Raw genomic sequence first — 15,026 nt, forward strand, 5'->3', positions numbered from 1 at the left:
TGTATCAGTTCATGTAAGTCTTTCCAGGTTTTCCATGGTAAGCTAGTTTAAAAGAGGAGGAAGCAGCTAGGTGGCTCAGTGCACAGAGCACTAGACCTGGAGTCAGGAATCCTAACCCTTAAAAAGAGTTTGTTCTGTGAAGTCTGAATTCAGTCAAAGGGCTGCACTTGAGGCCCTAGAGGGCCACAGGTTCCCCACCCCTGCTCTAATCCTACTAGACAGAAGTTTCCCAACATCAGACAGAGTTTTGTTTTTGTTTTATTTCATTCTCATTTTAATCAAGTCAATAAACATTTATTAAGCACCTACTGTGTTCCAGGTGCCATGCTAAGCATAAGAATAAAACAAAGGCAAATGGTAGTCCCTGGCCCAAAGGAGCTCCCAATCTAACAGGGAAAAACAATACATTTTTTTAAAAAAAAGTAGAAAGAAGGAGCAGAGGGTACCTGGTAAGAAGACATGATGAAGATCTGAAGCCAAGAGGAAAGTGATGAGATGACTATCCTGGAACCCTGGGAGGAGCACTCCAATATCCCTCCTCTTCAAATCAAGGAAGGAAGGGGCCCTGGGGGCAGGGAGCACTGAGGAGGTGTGAGTTTCAGATCTTACAGAAATATGATTTCTGGGGACGATGGTGAAGTCTAGCAGAGCAGCCAGGTGGGAAATGATGAAGCAACCACTCTGAACCTCCTCTTTCAGTGGAGACTCTAGGAGGAACTCTCTGATATTTATTTCTGGCATATGTTGAAAATTGAAATACCAAACTCTGGCAATCAATTCAAAGCTAGTCTGTCTCTTAATTTCCAAGTATGCCTCATGGCCCTAGAAAGGACCTAAAATACTTGTGAATGTTTTGCTTTTTTTAATGCAAAATCTCTTCAGTTTTTGTTCAGGCAAAAATGTCCAAGTCAAGGGTTTCTAACCTTTTTCCTATTGAGGATCCACTTTGGAATTTTTCTGATCATTCCCAGGAAAGAGAGAGGTCAGGATTTGTGCTGGCCCATCTTCTTTCTCCTCATACCCCTTGGGAGCCATGGACAGGGTGAATGGAGCTTACCAACCATCTATTTTGGGGTTTCTCAAGAAACGCCAGTGGTAGATCATGATCTGTGGACTTGGGGTTCTTTCCTGGTCTCATCTTTTGCATCTCTGCTGTAACTTCTGTGGTAGTTCCATCCTGGAACTAATTATACCCCAAATCCATTTTTTAAAATGTTCCTAGTCTTTTGGTCACAGACTAGCAACCTGGGGTGATGAATGGAGATTTGTCCTTGGAGGCAGGAAGATGACCTGGGTTTAAATCCTTCTGAATGACCTCAGAAAAGTTACTTAACCTTTTTATGTCCCCAATCAACTCTGAACCTGAAAGATGTATTCTGGTTGCTCAGCTCTGATGATAAAGTTTCTCATTGGATGGATGTACCCTATCCTGGTAAAAAATAATAATTTAAAAAATTGATCACAGTACAGATGAATGTGTGAAAGTCCCCCACAGGGACATGGTTGGGCTATGTTTTAAGAGTGACTATGTTGCTGTGATGGTTTAGCTTTGTTCTTGGTGGTCACCAGCACATTCCCTTATTGAGGTTTCACTAGAATGACCTGGAAGAGATGCTAGCTAGTAGGTAATGCAGAGGCAGACCTTGGTTGAAAGTGGTCACCAGGCCAGTTCTATAGGTCTGTGGATTGTGAGATTGAATGTGGATGAGTCAATCTTCTCGATGGCTACGAAGGCACATATCTGATAGAGACTCTATCTGATATGTGATAACTTATAGCTAGCCAATGAAAAGTCAGCGTGGAAAGTGGTCTAGATTTGCAGTCAGATAACCCAGGTTCGGATCACATTTGATGCTTGCTATCTATACGACACTTACCCTTTCTGAGATTCATTTCTTCATCTGTAAAATGAGGCGGAGTTGGATTATAGATGGTATCTCATGATGTAAGGAAAAGAGTATATTGGTGTGTTTGCCATCTCTGGGAGGGAAAAGGGAAAGGAAGCAGGGAAAGAATTTGGAACTCAAAACTTTAAAAAAAAGTTAAAATTATTTTTACATGTAATTGAGGGAAAATAAAATATTATTTTTTTAAAAGATACCCCCAAAAAAGAGTATTGGTGACTTAGAGTCCAGAGACTTCTGCTTCTAGTTCTGGTTCTGTCATGACTAGCTATTATTTGGGGAATCAATTAAATTTTTTGTGCCTTGGTTTCTTCATTTGTAAAATGGGGTAATACTTGTCCTACCTACCTCATGAGGTTATTGTGAGTATCAAATGAGGATTAACAAAAATGGAAGGGTTTTTTGTTTTGTTTTGTTTTGTTTTGGTAAACTGTAATCCATATAAATGTAAACCAGTATTATTTTGGGGGGATCTGGTACTCAGCTAAAGCTGGATGTAAATTCCTTATCCCATTTTTTCGTCATAGCATGACCACCAAGTGTCGTCTTGTCTGAGCTTTTTTTTTAAAACTTTCTGTGTCTAGTTCACAACAGAATTTTGCCATTTCTTCACATCACCCCATCCTTCCCATTTCCTCAATTCAGATGCTGTTCATCTTCCTTTCAAACTTCAGCAGATTTCTCACTGCCTCGCTCTCCCTTCAACTTCTATGGCAATGCTGCTTTCATGTGGTTTTCCTTAAAGAGGAAAAAAATATTATTTTTAAATTATTCATTGTGTGACCAACTAGTCCTTGTTTTTTAAAAATTATTTTTGCCATTAGTTTGTACTCAAGACCCTTACCCAGTTAACCTTTCCTTGTAACAAAGAAAAACAATTTAGCAGCAGTTATAGACATATCTACTGCATCATATTTTCTATCCAATCCCACCCCCCCACTTCTTCACTGAAAGGAAGTGGACATGTTTTATCATCAATTATGTAGGATCGAGATTAGTGATTATAGTTATTCAGAGTTCTGCTTTTTGTGTGTGTGTGAGGCAATTGGGGTTAAGTGACTTGCCCAGGGTCACACAGCTAGTAAGTGTTATGAGTCTGAGGCTGGATTTGAACTCAGGTTTTCCTGACTACAGGGCCAGTGCTCTATCCTCTGCACCACCTAGCTGCCCTCAGAGTTCTGCTTTTTTAGTGTTTTTTTTTGGGGGGGTTAATTATTGTAGTGATTGTGTATATTGCTGAACATTACTTTATACAAGTCTTTCCATCTTTCTATAAATTCCTCATGTTCCTGTCCACTGACACAGACTGCCAGTGGGACCTTGGGTAAGTCACCATCTTGGTGTGATGAGCAGCTCTTTAAGATTATAAATTGAGCTCCCGTTTCCTCATCTGGGAGTTCCCCTTCACTGATGATACCACAAGTGCATTCCCTATCCTGATCTTGCATGGTAATATTTAAAATTTAAATAAATATTAATTGAATTTACCATACTATAATTTGTTCAGCCTTTTTAAAATTAGTGGGCACCCACTTAATTTCCAGTTCTTTACTATCACGGAAAGTGCTGTTTTCTATGAAAATGTGATTTTCCTTGCCTTTGATCACAGAGGGTATAAATGGCTTATTGACTTTTCTCACATAGTTCCAAATGGTTACGGACGTGGGCTTTTGGCAGGAGCATTTGGCTGTGGTGTCATCTTTTTGTGCAACTTAGCTGCTTACTGACCTTCATCAAAACTCTTTAGCCTTCATTTCAGGACTCTTAAAGGAAATTTGTCCCAACTTCATCCCCAAAGGGCTTTCTGGTTCCTCGTATTGAGAGACACTTTTTCCTTTCCTAGCAGCTTGTCCCTGAAATGATTTCAGTGGCATTGAAATGTGCCTGGGTCTGTCCACCCAGGGCAATCTTCGGTGGAATATTTGGCCACTTAGGACCTAAGAGTGAAAGATTGCTCCCTTCTTGTCAGTTGCCCCATATGGATAACAGTGAATTAATGGGAAACATTGGACTTTGAGCTGGATGAAAATACAGACTCTGTCTTAAAGTCTGGTGAGACACAGTTGACTTCTGGTGTTCTTGCTACTGTACTTTAGTACTTGAAAGCAGGGATCCTGTTAGTGTCAGCAGAACTGGGAGCTGGAAGTGAACAAAAACTGCTGTTAGCAGGAAGCACACATGTCTTCCTTTCACCTGCAAGCTGTCCAGCGGCATTTCCTGACTATTGTTTATGATGCCTGCAGTGGAATCTATTTCCATCCCTCAGCAAAGTGTGTCTAAGGGCCAGCTCGATGCGCCACTCCCCGGGCCCAGATGTGACTCCTACGGAGGCAGGAGTAGATTGTGGTGTCTGTTAGCCCAGCCAAGCTGACCCACTTCATCTGTACCCTGGCGTAAATGGGAGACTTAAAAAAATTTTTTTAAAGCCTTTGGGTTTAATCAAGAAATTTTATTTAAAAAAAGTTTTGTTTTGTTTTTTATATGTCATTTCCTGATATGCAACCTCCACACCCATTAAGCTCTCCCTTTTGACAAAATTACTGTTTGACACAATATGCAATATTTGAGACCCAAAGATCCTCATGTCTGCATTGAGATGGATATAATATTTCGTCATCTGTTCTTTAGGACCAAGATTGGGAACTGCAATTAATCTCAGTCTGTCTGCCTTTTACTTAAATAAGAAGGTTTATGACAACCTCACCTGACTTCCCATGTTGTAGTTTCTGAGAGTTTCTTTCTTTCTTCTTTCCTTTCTTTCTTTTTTCTTTCTTTCCTTCCCTTTTCCTTCCTTCCTTCCTTCCTTCCTTCCTTCCTTCCTTCCTTCCTTCCTTCCTTCTTTCCTTCCTTCCTTCCTTTTTCTTTCTTTCTTTCTTTCTTTCTTTCTTTCTTTCTTTCTTTCTTTCTTTCTTTCTTTCTTTCTTTCTTTCTTTCTTTCTTTCTTTCTTTCTTCCTTCCTTTCTCTTCTTTCCTTCCTTCCTTTCTCTTCTTTCCTTCCTTCCTTTCTCTTTTTCCTTTTCTTTCTTTCTTCCTTTCTTTCTCTTCCTTCTTTCCTTCTTTCTTTTATTCTCTTTTCCTGCCTTCCTTCTTTCTTTCCCTTTCTTTCCTATTTTCCCTTTCTCTCTTTCTTTGTCTCTTTGTCTTTCTCCCTCTCCTTCCTTCTTTTCTCTTTCCCTGCATTCCCTCCTGCCTCCCTTCTTTCATATGGTATGTCTTGCCTCCAGGAAATTTGCTGTAGAAGCTACTGTTATTTGTATACTGACAAAACAACTCACCTTTGGGGCATAGATCAAGATTTTGCTTTTAAGATGCACTACAATTCCCCCTGATCCACTGAGAAGAAATTTGATTCTTAGGAGTCTCCCAGTGGAAAGGAGAAGGCTCAGATTGTCTAATAGTTTGGGGAAGCAGTATATTTCTGAGTGTGGATTGTTTGCTGTGTTTTCCTTATTATAAGCCTTAAGGCTGAGAAGCTATTTTCAGATGCCAGTTAACTGCCGTGTGGTGGGATCCCTTGCAGTCAGAGTTTAGATATATACTAAAGAGGAGACAATCATGCCTACTTGATTAAAGATCTCACTTGGCACTCCTAGGGCAAAAGGTATCTGATGAAAGCAATGGGCTATGATGAGATTAAACAGGACATTGGCAGTTTCCCATTTTAGAAACTAAAAAGCTGTAATTTAAGCTTTAAACTCAGCCTTTATTTTGTCCTTATTCCTTATGACTGTTTATTAGGTGGGTAGGCCATGGAGTAGTGGGATGAGGATTTAGCCCTACCTGTTTGTTAACCATCTTATTTCTTAGATATATTTAAGACTGGCCTCCTCCCAGACTCCCAAGAGCCCTTGTGTCCTACATGCTTAATTCCAAGGTCTACAGTTTTATAGGTTATTCCAATCATTCTTTCTCTCTCTACTTACAAGCATCATCCCAGTTTAGGCTTTCATCACTGCATACCTGGATTATTGAAGTGATCTCCTAATCAGTCTTCCTGCCTCTTTACATCACTGCCAAATTAATATACCCAAAGCACAGATCTGAGCTTGTCATTCCCCTCTTCATAACTCTTTAGTCACAGTTGGCACATGGTAACTTGACTCTAACATAATGATGACATTTTGGTCCTCTTCAAGAATGAAGGCTAACAACCAAATCTTTAGTAGCTTCTGATTGCCTTTAGGATAAAATGCAAACTCCTCTGTTTGGCATTTAAAACACTTTATAATGCACTTCTAGGTTCTCTTTCCAGGCTTATTGGACATAACTCTCCTGACACTCTACATCCCAGCCAAACTGGACTATTTTATGTTCCTTGTATAGGACATCCGATTTCTGGTATTATGCAAAAACATTTTTGCACAGGCCATCTCCTCTGACTGGAATGCTCTCTCTCCTCACTTCTGCATCCTGGAATCCCTAGTTTCCTTCAAAACTCTTCTCACATGCCACCTCTGACAGGAAACTTATCTATCATCCCCTCCTTAGTTGCTAGTACTCGCCTCCCCAGAAATTACTTTGTATTCACTTGGTCTATATTTTGTATGTAATTTTCTGTCAACATGTTGTTTCGTGCCATTGGCTGTAAAACCGTTGAGAGCAAGAGAGTTTCATCTTGTCCTGGTATTCCCATGCCTAGTACCCAGGAGGGGCTTAATAAATGCTTATTGGGCAGCTATTATAACTATGATTGTTGAAGAATTATCCGGTGCAGTTGGTAAATCAGCACCTATGATATATCCGTCCTCCTTGGCTGAACACAGTTGGAAGTAGTCTTGAGTAGACCAACATATAGTTCGTCCTTTGCACCCATATTATGTTCTATTGCTTAGTCTATGGCATGGTTTTCAATTGGAATAAGTAGAAGGATGCCATGGGGTCAGATTCAACTCAGCATTTCACGTGGGAAGGAAGACTCCTTGCAAACGGAGCTTTTTTATTTTTCCTCTCAGTGACGGATCCTGCCCGAGAGAGGTTTCCAATGGCTGAGCTTTGACAGACACCAGTGCACCATGTACAGTGTGGAGGATCTCCTAATTTCACATGGATACAAATTATCTCGCAATCCTCCAGCACCCCATGGGGATAGATATGATGGATATCAGCAGGAGAGTTCAGAGAGTAGAGCTGGTCGTGGAACGCTGAATGGGTATGAAGCAGACCCTGCAGCCTTTGCTTGTAATAAGAAATCGCTGGGAAAAGGATATTTGAGTGACAATGAGAACAGTGGAGCAGTGTCGGGGAGCCACAGAGATCCCCCAGGTTCATCTGCTTTCCATCATTCTGAGGAGGGGTAAGTGTCAATATCATCCAATTGCTTTCCTTTTGACTTTGGGGATTTTTATTTGTTGGAGAGGCCCTCTGTCTATGCTAAGCTGGAGGCTGTGGTCACATGGAAAGAATAAGGAGACCAGACAGACAATTTGAACACTGTGCTGCTATTTACCAAACATTAAAAGAACCAGAGAAAGGCCTCTAATGCCCTGGCTAGATCCTCTATGTGAGACTTAAAGGAAGATTTGTTTTTTAAACTGGACTTGTGATTTTATTGGCATAGGAACTCCAAAGAAAGAATCTCATTCTGCTAATGCAGGTTGGCACTGCTCTGCTGGTTGTTGTCTTAGTGGCCCAGGGACACCACCAAGAAGTTAAGTGCCTCGTCTATAGTCACACAGCCAGTATGTGTCAGAGATGAGAGACTTAAACTCAGGACTTCCTGTAGCAGAGACTGGTGCTCTTGGCCCTCTATCCACTGTGCTTCCTCAAATACAGAAAGATACAGATGAAAACTGTGCAGAATGTGAAGATGGGGCCGCTTTGCAGCCTGGATGAGGGAAGGGGATACCTACAATGATGAGATTATAGTTTCATGCTCATTAGCTTCTTTTTTAAAAAAAACCCTATTCTTTATTTGATTATACCTTTAAATTTTTTTTTCACTTTCTCAGATTAACTGAGACAAGATCATGAGATGATAATAGATAAAGATCTTGAAAAGACTGCAGAGGCCATCTAGCCCAAACCCAGAGTAGCTAGATGATGCAGTGGCTAGTGCCAGGTCTGGAGTCAGGAAGACTCATCTTCATGAGTTCAAATCCAGCCTCAGACACTTACTAGCTGTGTGACCCTGGGTGAGTCACTTAGTCCTGTTTGCCTTAGTGTCTCATCTGTAAAATGAGCTGGAGAAGGAAATGGCAAACCACTCAAGTATCTTTGCCAAGAAAACCCCAAATGGGGTCATAAAGAGTCAGGCAACTGAAATAACCAAACAATCCAATCCCATCATTTTATATACGAAATTGTCAACTAGGGAGGTTTGGTAATTTGCTCAAGGTCATTTGGGTAATAAATAACAGAGTCAGGATTTGAACTCAGGTTTTCCCAAATCTAGGGCTCTCTCTGCTACATCAACTGCCTACTGGTTCCATTGGTTCCCAGCCCTTCTTCTTTTTCCTGCACATGTACTGGATTCAGTGGAGGTGGGGTTAGTGGTAGTGATGATGATGGTGGTGGTGGTGGTAGTATCCAAATGAAAGTACATTTCTCAATGAGGAAAGTGTGGGATAGAAGTCAGGGAACCAAGGAGAAGAGGAGATGTAGACCGTTTACCACAAAGGCAACAGTTGAAAGGACCTTGTAAATACTGACTAAAGCAGCTCCAGCCCTGCGGAAGCCCCTGTCGTCGCATCTTAAAAGTTTGTTTGTGCTAAACTACTGCATGGGAAATGTGCATATCTGAATGGGAATAGATTGGGTAGGAAGGGCTCTGAGTACATGGCACAGATTATGTAATTGTGTGGGATAGATTATAAGTGAACAAAGAAAAAGAAAAGGGGAGGGGGAAGGGGAGGAATAGCTTAAATAGAAGCTACCAAAAAGTCATTTTTCAAGCTAAAAAGGAATCTACTAACTTTGTGCTCCTTGCTGATGTAATTTGTAACCCTCTTACAGAGGACTTGGTACAAATTTGATGTGTAATAGCTACAGTGGCAGGAATGTGATGTGTTTAGCTCTAGAGGTTGATTTTAAACTCTTCTATTAAAAAAAATTTATTAAGTTTTCTTTCTCAACACAGTGTAGTTCAATGTCTTCAAGTCCATTAAAAACACCTATGTTCCCAAGCCAGAACCATTTCTGGATCATAGTTATACATACATACATACGTACGTATGTATGTATGTATGTATGTATGTATGTATGTATGTATGTATCAGTATTACCTGTTTCAGGGTGAAAACTTTTAGAACTTTCTTATATAAATTTCTGGAGTTCCAAACTCCTTTCTGAGCCTGCTCCCCTCTTTCTGCCCTCCTCTGCCAGCTGCTTTCCCTAGAAAAGATACTCGTTGTAGATTCTGAAAGATGGAGAGACTTGCTGAGGACAGCAAGGATTATACAGAGAGGCATCAGGAGCCCTGGACATAACCAAAATACATAAGGGAATGGAAAGATAGCACCCAGTTGCCCTGAGTACAAGTTCTCTGGGGTAGGTGAGTTGCGGCTGGAGACAGTGAAAAGTTGAGAGGTGTGGCTGCAGACTCAGTGTCAAAAATCTTTGAAACAACTGGAAGAAGGAGAGAGATGCTACAAGGCTAGAGAAGAACAATTACCCTAATTTTCAAAAGGGGAAGAAAGCAGAGCCTGCAAAGTCTCTAGTGACAAGCTAAACTTCAGTATGTAGGACAAAGTTCTGGAGTGTGATTACTAAAGGGATGATTTCCGAGTATCTAGAAAGGGAGGCCCTGTTGGCTTAGTGAAGAACAGATCATGGCTGTCCAACTAGTTCTTTTTTTGGAAACATCACTAGCCTTGGGAGAAAGCTATAGATGCAGTTTACCTATGTTTTAACAAAGCATTTTCACCAAGTCTCATGCTTTTCTTTGGACAAAATTCAAAGATAGGGGCTAGATAAAAATGTGGTCAGGGGGATTTTGAATTGGCCAAATGACCAGACCCAAAAACTGCTTCTTGTCATCTTTTGGAAGGAGCTCTCCAGTTGAGTGCCCTGTGGAACTGGTTTTGCCCTGGGCTATTGGGTGCTTTTCTGAGTGGCTTTTCTGAAGACATAGATGATATACTTATCAAATTTGCATGTCATGCAAAACTGGAAAAAATACTTAGTGAGGTGGTCAAAGTCAAGATCACTAAAGATTGACAAGCTAGAATGCTGGGTGAAATTGATTAAGATGGAAATTGGTAGAAATAAATGTCAAGTGATATACTTGGGTTCAAAAATCAAATTTATACTATAAGATGAAGGAATCATGGCTAAATAGCAGTTCCTATGGGAAAAAAAGGTAGACTTTTATTTAACAAACTGCAAGCATTGAACCTTGACATGATGTGATGGCAGCTAAAAAGCTAATGTTAACTTAAACTGTATTAGGAGAAGCATCATGATAGAACAAAAGAGGTGAGAGTGGAAGCATCTGGGTGACTCCTTGTCAAGGGTATTGATAGGATTCTTGTGTAAATAAGGGTTGGATGACCTGGCCTTCATAACAGTTTCAGGTTCTGCCGTTTTACTCTCTATGTGACCTCAGCCTGGTCTCAGATACTTTCTGGGCCTCAATTTCATCGTCTGTAAAATGAGAATAATATTTGAAAGGCATACCTCACTGGATATGGAAAGATCTAATGAGATAAGGTGTGTAACAGTCATGACTGAACAGTGTTACGTAAATTAGGCTACTCGAATTTCTAGGCTTGCTCTTACCCCTCACTTGCACACAATTTGTTCAGCGATTTTAAAGCATGATTCACTCTGATGCCTAGGCCAGCAGATGTGGGCCTGTGGACTTGCTGAACCTCTGTCACCTTCCTGAGGATCCCAGCTGTGGATTGGATTCAAGAGACCTTCGTCTTAAGTGTCTGTATTTTCATCTCTACAACTTTGTAAACTTCCCTAATCACTGAACCCCAGCCTGGAGTCGTCTACACCTAAGAGAATCATAGAGATGCCCATTGTCCAGTCATTTTTAACCTGTTCATACAGCTTTAAGATTTTAAGGGCAGCTGGGTGCCCCAGGATAGAGCACTGGGCTGGAGTTAGGAAGACCTGAATTCAAATCCCACCTTAGATACTTCCTAGCTGTGTGACCCTGGGGAAGTCACTTCACTCTGTTTGCCTCAGTTTCCTCATCTGTAAAATGAGCTGGAGAGAGGAAAATGGCAAACCACTCCAGTATCTCTGCCAAGAAAATCCCAAATGGGGTCATCAAGAGTCAGATATGACTGAACAACAGCAAAAGGTTTGCAAGGTGCCTTTGTGTATGTTAACTCATTTAGTCTAACCTCCTCTTTTTTTCAGATAAGGCTACTTGGTCAAAGAGGATGAGTGACTTTTTCCTCTTATGCTCCTTCCACGTCTAGATGGCATCTAGGTGGTATTAGTGGAGAGAGCACTGTACTTAGAGTCAGGAAGACCTGAGGTCAAAGGTGGCCACAGACCCCAAACAGGAGAAAGCCATTGCTAAAAAACAAAACAAACAACAAACAGAACAGAACAAATGAAAAACAACCCATGGAGGAGAGAGTATCCAGGAGGAGGTGTAATGGTGAAGAAAGTTCAAGAAAGATGAGTGAGGAAGAGTCATCAAATTTTAAAATTTGGTGATTATTGATAATTTGGGAGGAAGGGGTCACATACCCAGGGCACTCAATCTCTGGCTGCTTTATTTTCTTCATCAGTAAAATGGGGAAAATAGCAGCTACCTCCCAGAGTTGTTATGAGGATCAAATAAGATGATCATTTGTAAGGTTGTTTATTTGTTTTTCAGTCATGTCTGACTCTTCATGACCCCATTTAGAGTTTTCTTAGCAGAGATACTGGAGTGGTTTGCCATCTCCTTCTCCAGCTTATTTTACAGATGAGGAAACTGAGGCAACCGGTGACTTGCTCAGGATAACACAGCTAAGTAAGTGTCTGAGGACAGATTTTAACTCAAGAAAATGAGTCTTCCTAACTCCAGGCTGGGTACTCCTACCTGTTCTTTGTAAACTTTAAAGTGCTATTAAAATGGTAGCTATTGCCATTTTATTATTGTGGCTATGTCGATAAGTCACAAAGTCTCAGTGGCAGACTTTGGATTCAAACTCAAGTCCTCTGGGACTGCTGATTCAATGTAAAGATGGCTTAGTGGATAGAGCCATGGACTTGGAATCAGGCAGAACTAGATTGGGATCCCACTTACTAGCTCTGTGCTTATAGGCAAATCACTTGAAACTTAGCCTCATTTTCTGCATCTATAAAATGGGAATGATTATGGTACTTGTAACCTCACAGCCCTAGCACATACTTGATAAATGCTTGTTGATTGAGTGATTGATGAGAAAAGGCATGGAAAGCATTTTGTATACCTTGGAATGCTATATAAATGGTAGTAGTAGTTGTTGTTATACCATATGACCTCTTGCTGGCTCCCAGACCTCTGAGCCTGCTTGACCCCTGGGTTCGGAGATCTGTTGTCTGTGGTCTTCCCTTGCTTTCCCCATATGGATTGTTATATCACTTCACTTGCACAGCCAAACTTCTATGAAAAGCATCCACTTGTGTTGTCTAATTCTCCTCTCTCTCTTCCTTCTCTCCCCATTCCATTCTGGCTTATGACCTCATCATTCAACTGAAAGTACCCTCTCCAAAATCATCAATCATGTCTTAATTTTAAAATTTTATGGCCCTTTGACCTTTTCTCATTCTTCATCTTTCTTGGAATCTCTTCACCAGGTAACCCTGTTGACTCCTCCTCCTGACCACTCTCTCCTCTGTGGTCTTTTTTGTTCGTTTGTTTTAGCAATGGTTCTTTTCTGATTCTCTTCCCTTCTGTCTGTCTCCTTTTAGTCTCTCTTGCTGAATCCCAGACCCAAGGCTTTCTTCTGGGCCCTCTTTTTTTCCCTTCCAATATATACACCTTATTGCTTAGTGATCTCATCAGTTCCCATGGCTTCAAATGTCATACATAATACATCAACTATCCCATCAAAATACCCCCAACCACAGACCCCAGTGGAGACAGCTCAGGACCCTAACCCCAAGAGCTTTGGGAATAGCTGTGCTTCCAGGCCAGTGCCCTCATCCTGGGCAGCACACCCCCTAGAGATACAGCCTGGCAGCCACTCCTGCAGGTGCTATCATCACAGCTACTGAAGACCCAGAAAACAAAGCTCTTAGCACCAAAGTTCTTGATGATGTCAAATGATTTAACAACAGAAGCTAACAATGCGACATTAAAGAAAAGGCATTAACATCTTGCTGTTCTACCCTAAGGACCATGGGTCATTTTCATCTGTTTTGCAGAAAAAAACCTTCCATCTATGTGATCTCCCCCATTAGAACGTGAGCCCCATGGGGGCAAGGGCTGTCTTTTCTGTTTATATCCCTAGCACTCGGCACAGTGCTTCACACATAATAAGTGCTTAATAAATGGTTTTTACATTGATTCATTCATTCATTCATAGAGAGGTTAAATGACTTGCGTGCATTCACTTGGGATTTGAATTGAAGTCCTCAGACTACAGAATAGCATTCTTTATCCTGTGTCACGTTGCCCTTCTGTGATCTGAAACCATAGAGAAAGACCTGAATGGATGCTTGCCAGAACATGTGAGTGACAAACGGAGGGTTATCGTGTACACTTTCCCTCCTAATTTGATTCAGTTTAATAAGCGTTTATTGCAAGGCACTATACCAAGACAAAAAACCAAAATCAGCCCTTCCCTAAAGGAACTTACATTCTCCTGAGAAGAAAAAATGTGCACAGATATGTCAATACAAAATGTATATAAAGTAATGGAGGGGAAAGAGGGCTAATAAATAGGAGGATCAGGAAAGACTTCATATAGGAAGTATCACTTGAACTCAGTCTTGAAAGGATGCTTGCGATTCTAGGATTCAGAGGACAGCAGGAAGAGCATTCCAGGCATGAAGGACCACTTATGCAAAGGCAAGGAGGTGGGGAATGGGAGACTGTGTACAGGAATCATCATTGGCCCCATGGGCCACAGGTTTGATGCCTCTGGTCCAGGTGACGACTAATGAAAATCTGAACTAAGGTGATGGCTGTGAAAAGAAGGAGAGATGTAGAGATAAAATCGATGGCACTTGGCCATTAATTAAATATAGGGATATGTAAGAGTTGAGGATGATTCAGAAGTTGAGGATTTACGTGATTAGAAGGATAATGGAGGCTTCCATAGCGACATATATGAAACATCAAAGAGAAAAAGTCCAGGATACAGTTAGCAGTGTAGAACTGGAACATGAGAAAATGTAGAACTGAGTCATCTGAAAAGAGGAAATTGAAACCATTGGAGCTGATGAGATCACTAAGAGAGAAGTTAGAGAAGACAGAAAAGAAGAGGACCTAGGACAGAACCAAATCTGTCCATGGGGTTTTCTTGGCAAAGATACTGGAGTGCTTTGCCATTTCCTTCTGTGGTGGATTAAGGCAGACGGAGGTCAAGTGACTTGTCCAGGGTCACACAGCTTGTAAGTGTGTGAGGTTGGAGTTGAACTCAGGTCTTCCTGACTTCAGGTCTAGCACTTTATGCACTAAGCCACCTAGCTGCCTCCTTCTCTTTTAAACTAGCTTATGATGAAAAACCTGGAAAGACTTACGTGAATTGATACAAAGTAAAGTGAGCAGAACCAGTAGGACACTGTACACAGTTATGGCAATGTTGTACAATGAAGAGCGGTGAATGACTCAACTATTCTCAATGATACAATGATACAATGATACAATGATACAAGATAATCCTAAAGGATTCATGATGAAAAATGCTATCCATCTCCAGAGAAAGAACTGATATTCTTCTGAATACAGACTGAAGCATACTATTTTTCACTTTCATTCTTTTTTTTTTTTGGGGGGGGTTCAAGTCTTCTTGCATAAAATGACTAATATGGAAATATTTTAAATAATTGCACATGTATAACATATCAGATGGCTTACCATCTCAGGGAGGTGGGATGGGATAGATTTTAGAACTCAAAACTTTAAAAAAAACCAACTGTTAAAAATTGTTTTTACATGCAATTGGGGGGAAATAAAATATTATTTAAAAAATAAACAAGCGGAGCAGCTAAGTGGCGCAGTGGATAGAGCCCCTGCCCTGTAGTCAG

General features: G+C 40.9%; 1 protein-coding gene across 1 annotated transcript in view; it reads left to right on the top strand.

Moving 5' to 3' along the window:
* Positions 1-15,026, top strand: part of JCAD (junctional cadherin 5 associated) — a 70,200-nt gene that overhangs the window by 22,289 nt on the left and 32,885 nt on the right. The window contains 1 exon segment of the mRNA XM_078152027.1: positions 6,857-7,197. Within this exon segment, the coding sequence (XP_078008153.1) occupies positions 6,917-7,197 (281 nt within the window). The 5' untranslated portion in view covers positions 6,857-6,916.

The sequence above is a fragment of the Phascolarctos cinereus genome, unplaced genomic scaffold (genome assembly GCF_003287225.1).
Source record: "Phascolarctos cinereus isolate Bilbo 61053 unplaced genomic scaffold, phaCin_HiC Scaffold_1;HRSCAF=81, whole genome shotgun sequence".
Lineage (NCBI taxonomy): Eukaryota > Metazoa > Chordata > Mammalia > Diprotodontia > Phascolarctidae > Phascolarctos > Phascolarctos cinereus.